General features: G+C 39.4%; 2 protein-coding genes and 1 long non-coding RNA gene across 3 annotated transcripts; all 3 read left to right on the top strand.

The window, feature by feature from the left end:
• The first annotated feature begins 2,804 nt into the window (after positions 1 to 2,804).
• LOC142527681 (NADH dehydrogenase [ubiquinone] iron-sulfur protein 8-A, mitochondrial) lies at positions 2,805 to 9,833 on the top strand. Its single transcript, XM_075632569.1, has 6 exons — positions 2,805 to 3,014; positions 3,528 to 3,763; positions 3,976 to 4,089; positions 9,316 to 9,383; positions 9,458 to 9,569; positions 9,665 to 9,833. Exons 2-6 carry the CDS (start codon positions 3,710 to 3,712, stop codon positions 9,758 to 9,760), a joined length of 444 nt encoding a protein of 147 aa, XP_075488684.1. The 5' UTR covers positions 2,805 to 3,014; positions 3,528 to 3,709; the 3' UTR covers positions 9,761 to 9,833.
• LOC142527682 (uncharacterized) lies at positions 6,327 to 8,037 on the top strand. The gene is made up of 2 exons (XR_012815502.1): positions 6,327 to 6,491; positions 7,190 to 8,037. It is a non-coding gene; the product is annotated as an uncharacterized LOC142527682 (long non-coding RNA).
• A 2,948-nt stretch (positions 9,834 to 12,781) lies between the features above and the next one.
• LOC142525810 (uncharacterized) lies at positions 12,782 to 13,138 on the top strand. The gene has a single exon (XM_075630102.1). The coding sequence runs from the start codon at positions 12,782 to 12,784 to the stop codon at positions 13,136 to 13,138; it is 357 nt and encodes a 118-aa protein (XP_075486217.1).
• The last annotated feature ends 7,051 nt before the right edge of the window (positions 13,139 to 20,189 follow it).

Genomic DNA, 20,189 nt, shown 5'->3' with positions numbered 1-20,189 from the left:
ATCAAATTCAATCCTGAAAATCATAACAATTTCATACGGTATCCATTCCTCGATCTGATTTCAATTATATGATGTCTAATATCTCAAGAACCCCATATATCAGTCATATCTGATTCTTTCAAAATCATATTTTCGAACCATAATAGAAATCAATAAAACTTACATCTTGTCGAAGTCTGTAACGAGAGGATCACTGTACTGAACTCGGATTGAAAATCGGATGGGCGAATCTTGCACAAATTAAATTCTAAGATAGAAGGAAACTTGAAACCTCTCTGAAGCTATCCTCGATTTTCTTGCAACTCCATCTAAAGAAATGAATTTGTAACTTTAAATATGCATGCCAAGGACCAAGTGGCTAACTCTATGCATTGCACGTCTCGCGCATATGCGTGACTTCCCTCGGCGCATATGCGCGAGACCCTATGTCTCGGCGCGTGTCTTCACGGCAGCTCGCGCATATGCGCGCCCTCTCCCGACGCATATGCGCGAGGTTTTCTGCCATACTCGCGCATATGCGCGAGGTTCTCTGCCTACGCCGCGCATATGCGCCCGGCTTGGGCGCGTACATTCCTCGCACATAATTTTAATTCTTCTTTCGTCTTTCTCGGTCTGATCCGTTCCGTCTATAATCATCTCAATTATCAACAAATCATTTCCAATTACAATAACAAAATTCTCGGGCATTACATTTGGAGTATTCGAAGAGTCAAATAAAACATCTGGAACTCCAAAATATATATTTTGTATGTCAAAATAAATACTTAATCTTATTTCATGATGATTAAGGAACTATGTTTTTTTAAAAATAAAATAACATAAATAAATCATCCTAATAAATTTTCGTGAAAAGACCAATATGACTGAATTTATGGTGATTGCTCGAAAATATAATTTTTTTTACACATTTGGATTATTCAAATAGCGAAATCAAATATCTGAAACCCCAAAATAGGTACTAATCTGGTGGATGATGAAAACACAATTATTTTGATGGAGAAAATTATATATTTATTTAAATAACAAAGGGGTAAAAATGTAAATTTGAGTTTTCAGGGAGTTAAAACTAAAATTATAGCATTATCGGGTACTAATTTTTAAAAAAATTGTGGTTATGTACTGAATCTTAATTTAAATATTGTCTGAGAAATTTTTCAAAATTTACCCAATTTATAGTAAATTGTAGGCCAATTGGGAGCTTTTGAAGATTAAAATATTTTAGAGATTGTATGGTTTGCAAGTTAGGATTATTTACACAATATTCCAATATTGGTCAATCGACGCTTCACTTGTAACATAATTAATTTATATCAACGTATTTATAGCATTCACGTGTTTTATTTAATTTCTCAATGAGTCAACATCTACCTCTCTAAATTCAAACCCAGTTTTTAAAAAATATGTTAAGAGTATTTAAAGTGTGGATAGGGGTGCCGATGAATCACTGCACACGTCAGCACTGTGATGGCACAATATCAGCGTCATGTGGCAAAAATGAGTACAATTACCAAAAAAATAAAGATAACAGATTAAAACATAAATTTGACGACATAAAAGATCAAATTACATATTTCAAAAAAAAAAAAAAGATCAAATTACAATTAAGAAAATATTCAGAAACAAAAAATATATTTTCCTTATTAGAGTAAATGAAATCAACAAATTATCCATCTATTCGGCTCCAAAAATTTATCTACATGCATTTATCACGAACAAGATTAAATTATTAAATAATATCAACTTAATTTATTATTTATTTGATATTTTTTCTAATAAAGTTTCAACTCTTGATAAATGATTTACAATTTACATTACTAAAAAATTTGACAAATAAATAATATAAATCGTGTTTTTACAACTGAAAATAGTCAAATCAATTTATTAACGTCGTGACATTATATTACAAATGTAGCAAAAAATTGTGATTATCTGAATTACTCTGCTTATAGATTTTTTTGGAGTGTATAGCGGGCTTGGGCTTTTATAATTAAATATGGGCTTGGGTTTTTATAATTAATTTGACCTCAATAATAAATTGAATATTCTGTAAATGGTTAAGAATGTTGGCTTGTGCTATCTGTCGATTTTGTACCCCAAGGTATGGTTTGGTACATGGGATAAGAGAGGGATTGATAAATAATCCTCCTTATCCCACGTTTGGTACCTTTTTAGAAAGCCCATGATTTTGATAAATAATTTTATATAGGGATAAAATATCCCTTTTATGATATGTGATAATTTAAATCTAATGATAAAAACACCACAAATGACTTATTGTCCTCAATATATAAAAATCCTAAACCCTATTATTCTCTCATTTCACTTGTAGGTAGAAATTAAAATCAAATAAATATTTTTATTTATTTTTATATATTATATAATATGATAATTATATAAATGAACTCGAGATAATTATATAAATGATTTGTATAAATCTCAATAAAATTATTAGTATCACTCGATTAACCTTAAAAATTTATATTTGAGTACTCACAAAATTAAGGGCTCAATTATCATATTATATAATATATAAAATTAGGTAAAAAAAATCATTCAAGCACTGTCAGCGCATGAACAGATGAGAAATATGAACTCAAGCAATAACTTTGAAATTATAAAATTTATATGATAAGGTTAATTTTGTCATTACAATCTAATATATAAATTTAATCACTCTTATTAAAATCATACCAAATATTAAATAAAATATCCTACGTCTTATTTATTATTAACTTATAATTATATTATATATCACATGTTTATCCTATGATGTATACCAAACTATACCCAAAAGTCTTAACAAGACTTGCATTCGTAGTCAAACCTTCTATAATGATAATTCATCACTACGGGAGATGTTCTACTAATGATTTTATATTTTGTATTTTCTTAATATATTTGGGGTTCGAAAGTATAGGCTTTGGCGGGGCAAACCTTGAAAGGAACCAACTGCTCTGGAGCTATATACAGTGAGCGCTCATTTGCCACAAAGCAGTCATTCTCTACCGATAAGGGTTTGTATTGCAAAAAATTTGAATCATTTCCTGTGTTGAATTAACTTTTGCTTTTGGTATATAATACACTTGAACAATTGGTTGTATACTGAGATATGAATAGGAAATATTAAATAGAGCTACTGAACAGGGTTGAAGTGCTTTTGTCATGTTCCTTTGTGCATTAACACATGGAATTGGTATTACAATTTTGTTCTCTGATCTCTCGTACATGGAAGGAAAAGTAATTCCTCGTGGATATCATTCTTGTTGCCATTTTCATTTGGCTTTATATCAGTATAGAACAAACGGCAAGCTGATGATACAGTAGCTCACGCTGTGCATATTCTCTTGTAAATGTCATCTCGAACACAGACAGTTCATAAATAATCAATTCAGCGTTCAGTTTTATCTTCATCAAGTTCAAGCCATAAGATACTCATGATATTTTGCTGATTAACACTAAATATATTGAGAAGAACAATGACAGTTACATGTTTATTTTTAATTTGTTTTGGGCTCTTTAACCTACAGATGATGAAGAGAGAGAGAAACTTGCAAAGGAGATATCAAAGGACTTGGAGTTCTGGTTAACAAATTTTTATCTAGATTTGGTTCATTTTCTTTGTTTCTTTACGGGAAAATCATAAATTTTGGCCCCTTGTTATCTACTTGTAGTTTTTGAGAGGAGCATAAATACTTTATTCCTCATTGAGATGGTTCGAGGTCTGTCACCGACACTCAAATACTTCTTTGATCAGAAAGTAACAGTAGGTGTTTGATTTTTCGTCCTCTTTCTTTTAGGGGAAGGTTTCAGGTTCTTTGTTTTAAAGTTTTTGGCTAAAGTGGATTGCAGGGATTTTGGGCTTTGAACTGGAAAAGCATTTATTATGTGTATTAAAAGGGCCTCTTATATGAAAGGCCTTGGCTCTCGGTATTTCTAGTTGATTGATAAATGCCTGAAAGTACTTTTCTTGTGCAGAATAATTATCCTTTTGAGAAGGGTCCTTTCAGTCCTCGTTTCCGTGGAGAACATGCCTTGCGACGTTATCCAACTGGAGAGGAACGCTGCATTGCTTGTAAACTATGTGAAGCTGTTAGTAGTAGATTCCTTCACTCCCTTTGCTAAAATTTATTTCATTGTGGTGTTATAGTGTCAGTTTATAATTAGTTCAGAAAACACTTTTTCGTGTAGAATTTTGTTAAATGGTTTTTTTAAAAAAGAAGGAGAAGCTGTTTTGTTTTTATATATAATATCGAAAAAGAGCTATCTTATCATTTTCTTAAGAGAAGCTAAATTCAGACCTCCAAATCACATTAATTTTACTTCTGCTTTGTTTATACGCTTTTCTAAATTAGAGTCTGGATCCAAACATTACTTTTCAATAAAATACTCATAGAACACTAGTGATACCCCATAAGAGTCCGGGTCATCGGGAGACTAATTGGATAGCCTAAATCAGAATCAATATGTCGGGCACTCTCCTCATCAGCCGGGTATTTATTCTCTTCCCAGGCGATTAATTGCCCGGGCTATCATGCAAGCTCCCGGGTACTTTCTACCCGGGCTATCCTCGAGAAACGTGCCACACTCGAGTGTATTGGTATGAGCTATCTTATATGTCAGAACAATATGGGTTTGGCGTGTGAGAAAAGTCATCAGAAAGTATGGGCGGCTGACTTATCATACTTAGCATGTGGGCACTAAAGACAAGGTAATGATGAGATTTACTTCTATAAATAGCATGTACATTTCTCATTTACAGATTCTGAAAACTTTGAACTCTCAAACACTCACATATATTTTCACATATATTGCTTGTGTTCTTTATCCTCGCCTGCGGACTTAAGCATCGGAGTGACCACGCCGGACACTCCTCCGGCGCCCATTCATAAGTTCTTTTTCTTGTTTGCAGGTCTTAACTGAAGTCATTATCCTTACTCAAATTTGCTAAACACAAAATTATCTTCACCCTCTGGTGGATCGTCCACATATCTTATACCCGATTCACTTGGATATCATCATAAGGATGGAGGAGGAGTATTTGCGGCCCTCAACCAGTTTCTGACTTATGAGGAAAGGTTCCTCAAATTTATAGACTTTGGGAAGGGTAGGTTGTGGAGGAAGAGAAGGGAGAAACCCGATAAGGCAAGGGAAGGGACTCGGGAGTTGAATAAAGAAAAATCTTCATTTCCACCCCTTCTGGGAAGAAGGGATGTCATCAAGGAACCGGACATTTAACTGGGCAGACAGGGAGAAGGCATTATCTCCCAGTCTGCAAGCGAAGAAGTAGTGAAGGATGAAGGGGTTGATGACAAGATTGTTTATTTTGAAAAGGCCATAGGCCGAGGCCATAATCCTGAAAGAGTTGGGGTGGAGTTGGTTAATAGGTACACCAAAGAATTTGGCGACCCCAATGTATAAAGGATGGATGGGGAACCGAAGACCATTTCTAACCTGGTTCCGGAAGAAGGTGGTGTAGCCGGGAGGAGGCTGATCGGCCCTATCAGAAAGACCGGGTATTAGAATGGAGAAAGTTGAGGGGATAGAGCAAAGATTCCTAAGCTTCTCGTCCGCCCCCGAGCGCAAAATGCTGCTCATTGAGGAAAACCAAGGAACTCTTGGAGTCTCGGGTTGGGAGGGGGAAGAAGCTCGGGCTTTGCCCTTACCTTTGCTCTTTTTCAGAGCTCGGGAAGGGCCAGAAGAAGAAGGTTTTGACTGGTGGGCTTTGGGTTTTTTGGAAGTGTGGACGGGAAGACGACGGGGGGGAGGAGAAGGAGATGAATCGGAGCGTAGCGCGGTGGACTCATAACCAGATGAGCCTCGCGCATTGGCCCCCGAGGTGGAGGTGGTGGAATTGGACATATTTTCGATAAAAATAAAGAGGGAACTTACGAGTATGGTGGAGGAAACGGTGGTTGCACGAACTTAGAAGTGGCTGTGGAATCGCCAGAGTAGGAAGGAATTTGCACGTCGGAGAGTCGAGATAAAAATTGGCAAGAATTTGGGCAAGATTTTGAATTTATGAAGTAATTTAAAAAATCTGATTTGCTACTATATATAGGCGGGAAAGGTTGATCTCAGCCGTTAATCTAAAGACGCGTGGACGGACAAGATGCACCTCGTAAAATGTACTGAGAATAGGAAAGGACGTGCACGGTTATCAAGACGTCAGACTCATTATTACCTCGGAATATGAAACGATTCGGACCGTTGGAATTCTAGGGCAAACGTCATCATGACATCATCCCTACTGTAACACCCCAAAGCTTATGTACGTATTTTAATATATTTAATCTTAATGCTAATAAAAGTTAACTGGGCTTTAAAATAAAACATTAAATAATTGAATTTGGCCCATTAGTGATTTAAACATAAATTGAGGACAAAAAAAAACTCTCACTAGAACAGTAGCCGTCTTCCATCGGTACAGGAAAAGTAGGAGAGGGAGAAAATTTGCTCATCTTCTATTCTTATCTAATTTCTACTGTTTTAAGGTAAGTTTAATTATTATTTTCTGGGTGGTTGTGTTATCAAAACTTGATGCGTATGTAGGAAAATATTTTAAAGAGGATAACAAGTGAATTTGGAAATCTTAAGATTTTCGATCATAAGATATAATTTATTAAGGTTTGTTTGATGATTTAGGCTCTTAGTAGTTCATAAATTACAGTAACCAATTTCAGATTTTCTTGCTACGTAAATGATGTGTTTTGAATTATTTGACAACTAAATACGTTTGTAAATGGAAATGGTTTGTTAAAGAAAATCATTGTTGGGTGTTAGGTGATGTCTTGATAGCTGGTCGGTTCTACAGAAGAAGGAAATGGGTTGCTGAATTTGTGATACAAAGATTACTAATTAATCAAATGATTAATTTTAATGTTAACCATGTTTTAAAAAATTCAATTACATATATACATATATTTATATACTAGAATAGTTTCAATTTATCATTGTTGGTTCAAGGTTTAAATGATTGGTATTTTGTGTTGGAAGAGGTTAGTTCCAAATTAAGTATTAAGTATTATCTTAAAACTTAATAATAGCATCCTAACTTTGAGGCTTGGATAGAATGCTTCGGTCAGCTAGCTTCTCAATATTTAGGATATTGTATTGTATGGATTTAAACAGTAATATATAGTTGCTGGAGTTTTATTTACCAAACACCTAATCTAATAACCTTGGTTTATAGATTTTGATATTGCTCAAGATTCCTGATTTAGTATTCACATTTAAGCTAAAGATCTCAGGTGTGTACACTCCTATTCCGACATTATTTCGTAAAAGCTCCACAATAATGAATTTGGATTCATATCGTTATTATCGATGCTTTATTGTTCCTTATTTGTTGGAATCCTGTATTTGGTTATGTTCTGGTGATATTTTGGATGATATGTATGTCATGTGAGCCACCTCTTGGTTCATGCGGGTCAAAGTGCTGCATGTGGGATACATGTGAGTCACCTCTTGTTTCCCTATGGTCAAAGTGCTGCATAATGGGGTCCCGTTGTGGATGTTGTTCTGTTCTGTCTGTCATGTGAGCCACCTCTTGGTTCCTGCGGGTAAAAGTGCTGCATGTGGGGAAGTATGCGAGCCACCTCTTGTTTCCCTATGGTCAAAGTGCTGCATGATAGAAATTCTTATCTGGGTTCTGTCATTCTGTTGTTATCTCATTCTGACATCCTATTTACATGTGTATTTATTATTTATTTTTGTGAAAGCTTTTGTCATTATCCTTGAGATCGAATTAGTGGCTGGATACAGGAGTGTACTGAATAATTTTGTTTTCAGGTAATAATCTGAATGAGGAAGATGAATACGTAGAATATATAGAAGAGATCATTGAGGATGATGATGACATAGAGGATGTTCCATAGAGTTTGGAGACTTGAATTCTTTCATTTGAGTTCTTTTAGGATTCGTGGATTATTTCTTTTTAAATATTTTGGCTAGTCCTTTGAAAGACCTGATTTATTTACTCATTGACATGTTTGAGAGATTGACTCATTATTTCCTTTTAGTAAATAAGTTATGATTCTTTATAAATTTTAGGCCTTGTGTTGATTATATGGGTTATCGGTACTTTAAACAAGCTTTGACCTCTACAAATATTGTGTGGGTTTAGGGTGTGCGAAATTCGGGCCTTACACTGACTGCTCGAGAATACTAAACGACAAATATCTAGAGCACGGGAGACATGGAGCCCCGACATCTTATCTACAGTCCGGGAAATTGAAGCTCCTGGAACCTCATCCCATCTCTTGGATATTTGAAACCCCCGATGCTTTTATAAATCTGGAGTGGATAATCTTTCTACGAAAGCCCAAGCAGGACTGATCGGGACAACGAGCAAGATTCTAGCCTGACTATTTAAGGGATGGGTGGTGATACCCACATAAGAGTGCGGGTCATGGATGACCCGAAGGACTAATAGGATAGCCTAAATAAGAGCCAATATGCCGGGCACTCTCCTCATCAACCGGGTATTTATTCTCTTCCCGGGCGATTAATTGCCCGGGCTATCATGCAAGCTCTCGGGTACTTTCTACCCAGGTTATCTCGAGAAGTGCATCACATTCGAGTGTATTGGTATGGACTATCTTATCTGTCAGAACAACATAGGTTTGGCGTATGAGAAAAGTCATCAGAAAGTATGGGCAGCCGACTTACCATACTTAGCAGGTGGACACTGAAAACAAGGTAATGATGTGATTTACTTCTATAAATAACATGTACATTTTTCATTTACAGATTCTGAAAACTTTGAACTCTCAAGCACTCACATATAATTTTAACATATATCGCTTGTGTTCTTCATCCTCACCTGCTGACTTAAGCATCGGAGTGGCCACGCCGGACACCCCTCCAGCGCCCATTCACGAGTTCTTTTCCTTGTTTGCAGGTCTTAATTGAAACCATTATCCTTACTCAAATTTCCTAAACACAAAATTATCTTCACCATCCGGTGGATCGTCCACGTATATTATACCCGATTCACTTGGATATCATCAAACATATGTTTAGTTATTCATGAACCCTGGGCTGAGCGCGGCATATATCTGCATAGGAATTCTGGACAGAAGCAATGTTATTCATGAACTCTGGGGTGACCGCGGTATATATCTGCATAGGAATTCTGGACTTCAACATTGCTTCTGTCAAGTCTGTTGCTTGATTGTCATATTTCTAAATTATCTACCTCACTGGATGTACTCAGTTCCAACTCATTATATACAGTTGGGGATTCTGGTGGGGCTATATTTATGTACATCGTTACTGATTACAATTTTAGTTCATGAAATATTCACTCTTGTACAGATTTGCCCTGCTCAAGCAATTACCATTGAAGCTGAGGAAAGGGAAGATGGGAGCAGACGGACTACCAGGTATGTTTGTATCTTGTATTTGTGTGCACGGACGGCTCCTTATGGATCACAATCAACCAAATTTTGATCTGCAGGTATGATATTGAAATGACAAAGTGCATTTACTGTGGGTTTTGCCAAGAAGCTTGCCCTGTTGATGCAATTGTTGAAGGGCCCAACTTTGAATTCGCTACTGAAACTCATGAGGTCTGAACTTCAAACTTTCATATTGGTTTGACGACGTCGACATATCGGAGTACAACTCTAATTACATACTAATTCTTTGAATGTGATGATAATAGGAACTTCTTTATGACAAGGAAAAGCTCCTAGAAAACGGTGACCTCTGGGAGACTGAGATTGCTGAGAATCTACGATCCGAAAGCCTACACCGTTGATCAAGGGTTCATTTCCAAAACATACATGTGCAGAAGGATATTGAAGTTTTTGGAAAACCATGTCAAATAAGGGGTGTAAGGTGTTATTGCTTGACAGAAGTGAGTGAATACGATAACATCAGTGTAAGATTATGAATTTGTGTTTTATCAAAATTAAGTGTTGTTTCAAATGTTACAACATTTAAGACAACATGCAGTGGAATATTAAAGTTTGCAACACAAATTCACTTTAAATAAATATATGAACACGATTAAATTTGCACAAGTATAAATATTTGCGCGGTGACTCAGGGCAAAAATTAATCACTATAAAAACCCCAATGAGTTTACACGAAAATAATTCCAATAGAGATTATGACTAAAATCAAATTTCCTCCAATAGTGATTATGACTAAAATCAAATTTCCTCAACACGTTGAGAAACTAAACTGCTTTCTAAAACAACCAATAAAATTAAAACTTAAACAAGAAAGCAAAATATGATGCCAAAAGCTTGGAGCACTGAAACAATCTTCTGCCAACACTTGCACTCGTGATGTCTGAAATGTCTCCAACAATCACGGCAGCACAAGCATCCACACTCTTCAAACCAGCACGTCTCCTGAAGAAATATTTCTCTAAGATCCGCAACGAGCACAAGTGTGTGTATTATTGATTGAGAGGAGCCGCCTCACTGTCCTCGCTTATCTTATTAATCATTTTTCTCAATCTCACAAGCAAATCTATAAGATAAGGAAGGTAAAAGTTTAATTAGAAAATATATCATATCATGATAATATTTGCATAATTATCTCATTATCTAGAAAGACAAAATCTCATTAAATATTATACACAATCAAATGAACAAAGAAAGATAATATTAGGAAAATTATTTAGGATGAAAATTATATCAATTAAATAAAGAAAATATATTTCTCGTCGAGGGAAAAAAATCAGATACGGGATTCTACATTGGATATTTAATCCCCTGTCTCGATGCTTAGGTTGAGTAATTCCTAGAGCAGACTTGGTTCTTTATTTTGGATCTCTTTTTTTTTTTTTTTTCAAGTATTGTTTTATTCCACTTCTTCCATGCCTCTTGACATATAACGTGAATGTGTTTGTAACTAGTTACAAATATAATTATAATGTTTTTATAATTATTTTATACCATAATCAATTTCAATTTCAGTTTCAAAATAAAGTTTATATACTTGAGTTATTTCTATTTAATTTTAATGTAATCGCCGGCCGTGGATGTTGAAATGATTGTACAGAAGTATATAAAGTTCCAAAAATTCAATATACTCACATCGCACTCTAAAGTTCATGAATAATATATTCTTGCATCACTATACAAGCATTTATAAAATTATTATTATTATTATTATTATTATTATTGAAATAAAATAAATTCAACTCCAAGGACTAGACTTTGAGATGTTTTTAATCATACGATGGAGATTATATCCTAAAACATATAATTTATATTCTATAAAATATTTACAAAGTATTCGAGACTGTCCAACTGAATACCAAGGGGTGAAATTAAGATATAAGGATGATATGTCTCACGAATCAATTTTATGATTTAGATATTTGGGTAACCTTAATAACATATTATATATAATGATGATACCCCTGGGAGAGGCTGGATCCCGAAACATGGGTGAGTGCCCGGGTCATGGGTGAATTCTCGGGTCATGGATGACCCGAGATATTGAACGGATGGTCCAGGTCAGGGTAAAATTGCAGGAAGAGTTCATTAGAGGTCGGGCAGATGAGCGCACGGGAGGTCTTTTTCCCAGGCTATTGGATGCCCGGGTTTTCACTAGAATTCTTGGGAACTTCTTACTCGGGCTACCTCGATATGAGCACTGCACTTGAGTGTACTGGCAAAACAGGATGTGGGCGGCTGTCCCATCTCTGACACCAATCAAAATGGTTGACAAAATTGAGTAGGGTGAATGTAACTAGTGTGAGATTTGACGTGTCAGAATATAGGGAATGATCAGTCGCCCTACCATAATTAGTAGGTAGCACGCAGAACGAGATCATCATCATTTCTCCTACTATAAATACCAGGTTCTATCGTTGCATTTATTTCATTCAGAGATTGAATACAATAACATTCATTGCTCCTTAAAATCTTTTCCTCACACCAATATCACAATCATCACTTGGTTACATTGGTTCATTTGTTAAATTATACATTAACTTAAGCATCGGATTGGCCACGTCGGACACCTTCTGGCGCCCATTCACCCATCTTCTTGATCGCAGGTTTCCATAAGTGCCCGGGAAGGAACTTCTGGTTCCGATATCCATACTGCTCATATTTTCCTCTTCTTGATAGCAGATCCAGTGGAGCATCCGACTTGGCTCATCCATTTCACCCAGATCGCATTATTGGCGCTGTTTGTGGGAAATCTTGAGTTCTAAGACGTGGATATGGCTCCTGCTAGGAGAGCGGATCAGGAAAATTCTCGGATCCAAGGAGATAATGCACTTCTCTCTGGCACAGATGGTCCGCCACCCTTTGATACCCAGCCTGTTATCAACTTAACACCCGAAGAGTTGGCTAAAATTGTGTTTGATGCTGTGGAGGTAGATTTGGCAAAGAAAGCCCTTTCTCATCATTCTGCTCAGCCAAAACAGGGACATGAGCAAGGGCGGGAAGATCGAGAAGGAAGTAGAAGGGAGGAAGGAAGGGAGTCGAGTGCCGGTTCTAAATCTCCCACCATGGTAGAAGAGCTGGAGGAATTGAGAAAGAAAGTGAAAATGCTGGAAGGACAAGTTGGCTCTAAAAGCAACACTCGAGTTGAGACCAAGGGTTGCCCCTTCTATGATATCATCATCCGAGAACCATTGCCCGGGCATTTCAAATCGGCCAGGATTAAGGATTATGATGGGAGTTCTGAACCTGAGGAACATCTCGCCAGATTCGAAAATATGGCCATGCTGCACTGCTATGGAGACCAAATTAAATGCAAAGTATTTCTAACTACCCTGGTTGACTCGACCTAGAGATGGTTCGAAGGGATGGTGCTTCAAAGCATCCAATCTTTTGATGATTTCCAGAAGGTATTCTTGCATCAGTTCAGCAGTAGCAAGAAGTATAAGACGACTGTTTTCAGTTTATTTGAAGTAAAGCAGGGCCCGGACGAGACTTTGAGAGCGTATATCAAAAGATTCAACCGAGTGGCTTTGGATATCCCTCCCTGCGCTCCCGAGACGAAAATTACTACATTCACACAAGGATTGTGGGAAGGAGATTTCTTCCGATCTCTGACAAAGAAGTTGCCCAAAGATTTTGAAGATCTCTTGTCTCGAGCAGAAAAATACATCAACATAGAAGAAGCCCAAAATCAAAAGAGAGTGGCTTTGAAGAGAGTCTGAGGAGACCGGGTTGTTAGGCCCGAGGAAAGAGCTCACAACCGAAGTAACTCGGTGCATTTATCTCATATACCCCTAAGAGTTGCCCGGGATCGGGAGATTCATGAGTGGAGCTCAGACGTAGCACAAAATCCCAGTTCAGGGGCGCGATTATCAAAACCGGAAAAAGAGGGTTTTGTACCCTTCACATAGAATGTTCTCATGACACCAGTGAATGTCGAACTTTGAGGAAAGAGTCCAGTCGGCACTATGCACCAGAGCATAACGCACAAAAAGATATGGCAAGGCAACCACCCTGGATAGCCCGGCGTCCCAGGCCCAATACCTTTGGAAAACAAACAAGCGTCCTAAATGGAATTAGGAGGGAAGAGGGGAGCTCCCAGGAGAAAAGAGGCAGACAACTGGAAAAAAAAACACCCACCCCGACTCGAGGTGTAATAAAAATGATCTCAGGAGGATCCACAGATGGTGACTTTAACCGGGCCCGGAAGGCTAGAAGTAGAAAAGACTGTCTGGAAGTTGATTGGAGAAGGAGAAATGAGCCGTTTATAAGCTTTGGCCCCGAAGATCTTCGAGGAGTTAGCCTACCCCACAATGATGCTCTTGTTATTCAAGCCCGGGTTGCAAACTATGATGTGATGAGAGTCTTTGTTGACAATGGCTAGCTCTGTCAATGTCATTTTCAAGGAAGCTTTGGTACAGATAGATTTTCAAGAATATCAGCTGGAGGCAGTTGACACAGTTTTGTTTGGCTTCACGGGCCATTCTGTTCACCCAGAAGGATAAATAACGCTGCCTTTAACTTTGGGAACGGGAGAGTTGAGAAAAATGGTAATGAAAATCTTCACGGTGGTGGATGCCCAGTCTTCATATAACATCATTCTCGGGCGACTGGCAATGAATGAGATGAGGGCTGCGGCCTCAACCTACCATCAGAAAATCAAATTCCCAGTACGAGACCAAGTTGGTGAAGTCAGGGGAGACCATCCTTCCTCTCGGAAGTGTTATGGAGAAACGGTCCAAGTGGATCAAAAGAAGGCCAGGAAGGAAGATAAGGGAAAGAAGGTAATCTGAGGAGAGAAGGAGATGGTTGAAAGAAAAGTGCATTTTGTTGCTGAGGAAGAACAGGAAACAATAGAGATCGAGCCAGGGAAGCAGATCCGGGTGGCTCGAGATCTTAATGTCTCCACCCGGGTTAGTCTTTTGGCCTGTTTAAAAGCTAACATTTATGTTTTCGCTTGGTCTCAACAGGAACTAATCGGGATCTCGTCCCAATGTAGCTGAGCATAAATTGAATATTATCTCGGGATCACGACCTATAAAGCAAAAGAAGAGACATTTCTGACCTAAAAAAGATAAAGTCATTGACAAACATACGTAGGAGTTGCTGCGGGCCGACCACATTCGGGAGGTGCAATTTCCTATCTGGCTCTCAAATGTGGTTCTTGTCCCAAAAGCTACGGGGAAGTGGATAATGTGTGAGGAACTTCCGAGATCTGAACAAAGCATGTCCCAAAGATTGCTACCCACTTCCCCGGATCGATCAATTGGTGGATTCAACTTCCGGGTTCGAATTGTTAAGCTTTATGGATGCATATCAGGGGTACCACCAAATCCCTCTTGCCCGGGAAGATCAAGACAAAGCCAGCTTCATCACTTCTGGAGGCACTTTTTTCTATGTGATAATGCCCTTTGGATTGAAGAATGCTGGGGCCACATACCAGCGCCTAATGAATCAAGTCTTCCAAAAATAGATGGGGATGAATGTGGAGGTTTATGTGGACGACATCTTGATCAAGACCCTATAAGTCTCTTGATTCATTTCCGACCTGGGTGAGACATTTGCCACATTAAGACAATATGGAATAAAGCTCAACCCGGCTAAATACATTTTTGAGGTAAGAAGTGGGAAGTTCTTGGATTTTCTGGTGATGGACCGAGGAATTGAAGTAAACCCGGAAAAGATTAAAACAGTGCTCGACATGCCTTCTCCAAAATCTGTCCGGGAAGTGCAAAAGTTGACCGAGAGGATTGCTACCCTGTCTCGACTCATTTCTAGGTCTGCACACAGAAGTTATCCATTCTTTCAGGTTCTGAGGAAAGCACAGGAGTTCGGTTGGGACGAGAAGTGAGAGCAAGCTTTTCAAGGTCTAAAAATCACTTGGCTAAGTTACCAATCTTGGTAAAGCCCGGGCTCGGGGAAAAATTGCTAATCTACTTATATGCTACAGAGTACGCCGTTAGCTTTGTACTCATCCGAGAAGAAGGGACAGACCAGAAGCCGGTGTATTATGTCAGTGATGCTCTCAGGGGAGCAGAGCTAAAATACAGTGAAGTTGAGAAAGTAGCCCTTGCTCTGGTAATGACCGCCCGAAAGCTGCGACCTTATTTTTTATCACACCCAATTGTGATTCTCACCAACTCCCCACTCGGAAGAATCATGATTCATTCCGAGGTCTCGAGGAGAATGATAAAATGGACAGTAGAGCTCGGAGAGTACGACATTGGGTATAAGCCCCGGGTTGTCATCAAAGCCTAGGCGTTAACCGATTTCTTTATAGAAATGGTTCAACCAGAAGAGGAGGAAGTATGGAGAGTTTTTGTTGACAGTGCATCAAATTCATCAAGATGCGAGGTTGGAGTAGTTCTTATTACGTCATCAAGAGAGAAGATTAAATTAGCTCTTCTAATTGGTTCCCGAGTCACCAATAATGAAGCAGAATATGAAGCTGTTTTTGCTGGATTACAAGCCTCCCGGGAAGATGGGGCTTCCCGTGTTGTTATTTACTCTGATTCTCAGTTGGTTACCAAGCAAATCAAAGGAGCATATGAAGCCAAGTACAAGAAAATGCTAAGATATTTGGGACTCATCACAGCCCGGGCAGCAGTCCCTAATTGATTGGAGCATTGAGCAAATTCTCCGAGATGAAAATGCGGAGGCTGACACTCTGGCCAAAATGGCTGCCTCTCTGTCAGATATCAGCACCCAGGAAATCTTATGTCTTACCCGACTGGTTCTCTCTGTTGATGAAGGTGCATCATCGGCCCAGGAGAGTTCATAGGATGACATCTCTGATCGAGTATATAACTCACGCCAAGCTCCCAGAAGACCGAGCTCGAGCTTTGAAAATAAAGAAAAAAGTACCCAAGTTCGTCCTTTTATATAATGTATTATGCGGGAGATCATACCAGGGTCCTTTGCTCAAGTGTTTAGCAGAGAGTGAAGTGGAGTATGTTCTTCAAGAAATTCATGAGGGATGTTGTGGTGAACATCTCGGAGGAGCAGCCTTGGCTCGAAAAGCAATATTAACCGGATTTTGGTAGCCTAAGATGAATCAAGATGTCGTCCAGCTCGTCAAGACATGTAAAGGTTGTCAGTACCATTCTAAATTTGAACACATTCATACTATTAACATGCAGCCTATTTGGGCATCATGTCCTTTTGATCAATGGGGCATGGATATTGTGGGCCTTTTCCCCGTAGCCCGAGCTCAGAAAAAATTTCTTATGGTGGCTGTGGATTATTTATCTAAGTGGGTGGAGGCCGAGCCTTTGGCCAATATTACTGAGGACGAAGTGATGAAGTTTCTCAAGAAAAATATTGTTTGCAGATTTGGTATCCCTAGAAGATTAATTTCAGACAATGAGAGACAATTCCAGGGGAAGAAAATCATGTCCTGGTGCCGAGAAATGAAAATCACTCAATCTTTTACTTCTGTAGCCTACCCAAGAGCTAATGGTCAAACCGAGGTAACTAACATAATTATTGTACAAGCATTAAAAACCCGACTTCAAGGGAAAGGTAAAGATTGGGTTGAAGAACTGCCAAATGTACTATGGGCATACAGGACTACACCTCGGACAGCCACTCGGGAAACTCCGTACAGTTTAATCTATGGCTCGGAAGCAGTTTTGTCTGTGGAAGTTGGACAGTCTTCTGCTCGAGTGGAATCTTACCCAAAAAGTAATGATCAAACCCGTGCCATTGAGCTTGATTTGGTGGAAGAAAAGAAAGATCGGGTAGCCATCCGAATGGAAGCTTACCGAAGCAGGGTAATGAAATCATATAATAAACATGTTCGTTCACGAGATTTCCAGGTCGGGGATCTAGTCATGAAAAAAGTGAAACCAGCTGGGGATATGGGAACACTGGAAGCTCGTTGGGAAGGAACTTTAAAGGTAATTCAGAGAGTCAGCTCGGGAGCAGCTTTTTATCTGGAAGACTCTCAGGGACACTCTCTCAAGAGACCATGGAATGCATTTCATTTGAAAAAATATTATGCTTAAATTTCTCTTGTATCTATTTATCTGTACATCAAATCAAACGAAGAATATTCAATGAAATGTTGTTCTAAGTCCAGGGACCCGTACCCTGGCCCGGGGATCCGTACCCCGGTCATTTACTAAGTCCAGGGACCCGTATCCTGGCTCGGGGATCCAGTACCCCAGTCATTTACTAAGCCCAGGAACCCGTACCCTGGCCCGGAGATCCGTACCCCGGTTATTTACTAAGTCCAAGAACCAGTAATCCCAATCATCTACTAAGAAAAGCCCTCGGGGGTAGGTTCAAAAGAATTTAAAACAAGATATTCTTGTTATTATACAAAAATTCAATTTTCTTCGGATATTTTCCAGGATATATAGGGAAGCCCGAGTTGTTTCTAATACTTGAAAAATATTCTTGACATTGTTCATTTATTACCAGGAAAAAGACAAATGAAAAAAGAAACTATATACTTCATTAAACGAAAGGAATGTTACATTTTGCCCGGAAGCCCGGGAAGAAACGAAAAATCCTAATCTATCTTGGGATCCTGCTTATTTTCCTCTTCTTCATCTTCCGGGAGAGAGGCAGCAGCCTTCAACAAGTCGGGGAAGTCTTCCCTGTCATGAGGAACAAGGCCTTCTGCTTGGAATTGCTCCAAAAACTTATTGAAGCCCATGTCAAAATAAATGAAGGCTTTGTCAGCCACCATTTTTTTAAACTCCCGGGACTTCTAAAACCGAGCCATCCTATCTTCATGGGAAGTCTTTGCAAGCTCTAGATTTTGCTTCATCCCTGGCTGCTCGCACCTCTAGATGAGCAGTCTCTAAGTTGTAATCGTGCTCCTTACAGGAAGACTCCAACTCAGATCGGATAGCAGCAAGTTCTGCTTGGGCTAAATCCAGCTGTTGTCTCCAAGCGGCCTTCTCCCAGGGTTAAATCTTGCTCGTGGAGCTCTTTCACTCAGCCCAATTCCGCCAGGAGTCTGTCATGCATTTTTCGGACGATGGAGGCTTGGTTATTCGCCTTCTTGGCTGCAGTAGCCACCTACTCATAAGCAGATATGAGCATCTGCAAGCCCTGCAATCAAAGGAAAGATAAAAATTGGCACAGTCAAATAAAAAGTAAAAGTTAAGAAGACAACTTACAGAAAAAGACTGGGCAACCCCCTCGTACAATTTCTGGTTGTGGTGGAGTCCTCTGAGATGCTCGACCTCCTCAAGACGAAGAAGACCCCGCACCATTTTGGTAAGGTCCGTGCTTACGTCATCACCAAAAATATTTGGCAAGACTAAGAGCATCTCGCCCTGGGAATTAGGACCAGTAGATGAGCCGGGAGGGGGGTGTGACCAGGCGGTTATCTCGGGCTCTCCCTCAGGAAGGGTAACCGTCTCGGTGATCGGTTCCAGCAAGGCCTTCCTCTTGTGGTGATTCAGAGGCACCAGATCCTCTTCACTGGCCAATGAAGTGGCCTCCTCCCTGATTAGGACCGTCTCCTCTCGGGACTCAGCCTCAGCCTGGATCCTGCGTTCCACTTGTTCTTGGGCTTCCCGAGCCCTCTTTTTCTCCCGGGCTTGTTTCTGCTCGGCCTTCATTCGAGCGGACGCTTCAAGGAGACTGGCCTTGATCACCTCTTCCTCTGCTGCACCAAATATGATCAGGTAAAAAAAAATCAAGTTCGAAGGAAAGTAATTTACCAGCCTGTGAACCAGCCTGGCCAATCTATTATCTAGTCCACATGCTCTTTAGGCCGGGGCCCGATCCCATAATAAATCAGATTGGCCCCCTCGATCAGAACTGATGACAGGAAGGATTGGTCCTCTTTAGCATCCCAAGCTTGGGTGAAAGGGGGAAGAAGTTTGAAATCCCGGGGGAGTTCGGGTTGCTCAGGCAATAAGGGTGAAAAGCCTGTTGAACAGGTAAGGGGATTTGGGAGTTGTAAAAAGAAAATTTTGGTTTTTCACCCCTTCAAGGAGGAAGGGATGTCTGTCAGAAATCGGTATTTCATCAGGACCATGAAGGAAAAAACCTCGTCATTAAACCGGCAAACATAAAAGAAGTGAAAAATGGAAGAGTTCATTGGGAGATTTTTCATACGAAACAGAATAAAAGTGGCCACCATAATTCTAAAATCATTGGGGGTGAAGATGGTTAATCGGGAGCCCAAAGAACCGGGCAACCCCTTCAAAAAAAATGGTGGACCGGAAATCGGAGCCCACTCTTGAGTTATTCTACAAAAAAAGGTTTGAAAGCCCACGGGTAGGGTGTTTGGGTGATCATTTGGCTCGGGGATAATGATTTTGTAATTAGAGGGGATTGATCATAAGGACTTAATGTCTTCAAGGTTCCTCGGGCTAAGTGTAGAAGTTACTGTAGAAAACCACCAGGGCCCTGTAACTTTGTCTTTCCCTTTGCCCTAGGGACCAGTTGGTCGGGAAGAGGAGGCGGTGGTTTTGGGTTTTTGTTTTTTCGAAAGAAGTCGGGAGGATGGAAGAGGGATGGCTATGGGTATGTGGACAGAAGTTTCAGAAGGGGTCGAGGAGTTGTCCTCCGAGAGACCTTTAACATTTTTGCCAGAAGTGGAGTTGGACATGATGGAAAGAGAAGAAAAAAAAAGCAGAGGTAGAAAATAAAGAAAAAAGAACTTACGAGGTGAAGGTGATGACTGGTGACTGGTAATAGAAAGATAGCCTGAGGTGAGAGAGCGCGTCGCCGGAGAAGATAAAGTTCAGAGAAAAAAGTGCAAGAAGTGAAAAGTGAGAATGAGCTCAAGAAGAGGATATATATGGG

This window comes from Primulina tabacum, chromosome 15, assembly GCF_025594145.1.
Source record: "Primulina tabacum isolate GXHZ01 chromosome 15, ASM2559414v2, whole genome shotgun sequence".
Classification (NCBI taxonomy): domain Eukaryota; kingdom Viridiplantae; phylum Streptophyta; class Magnoliopsida; order Lamiales; family Gesneriaceae; genus Primulina; species Primulina tabacum.
This window is presented reverse-complemented; position numbering and strand designations above follow the sequence as displayed.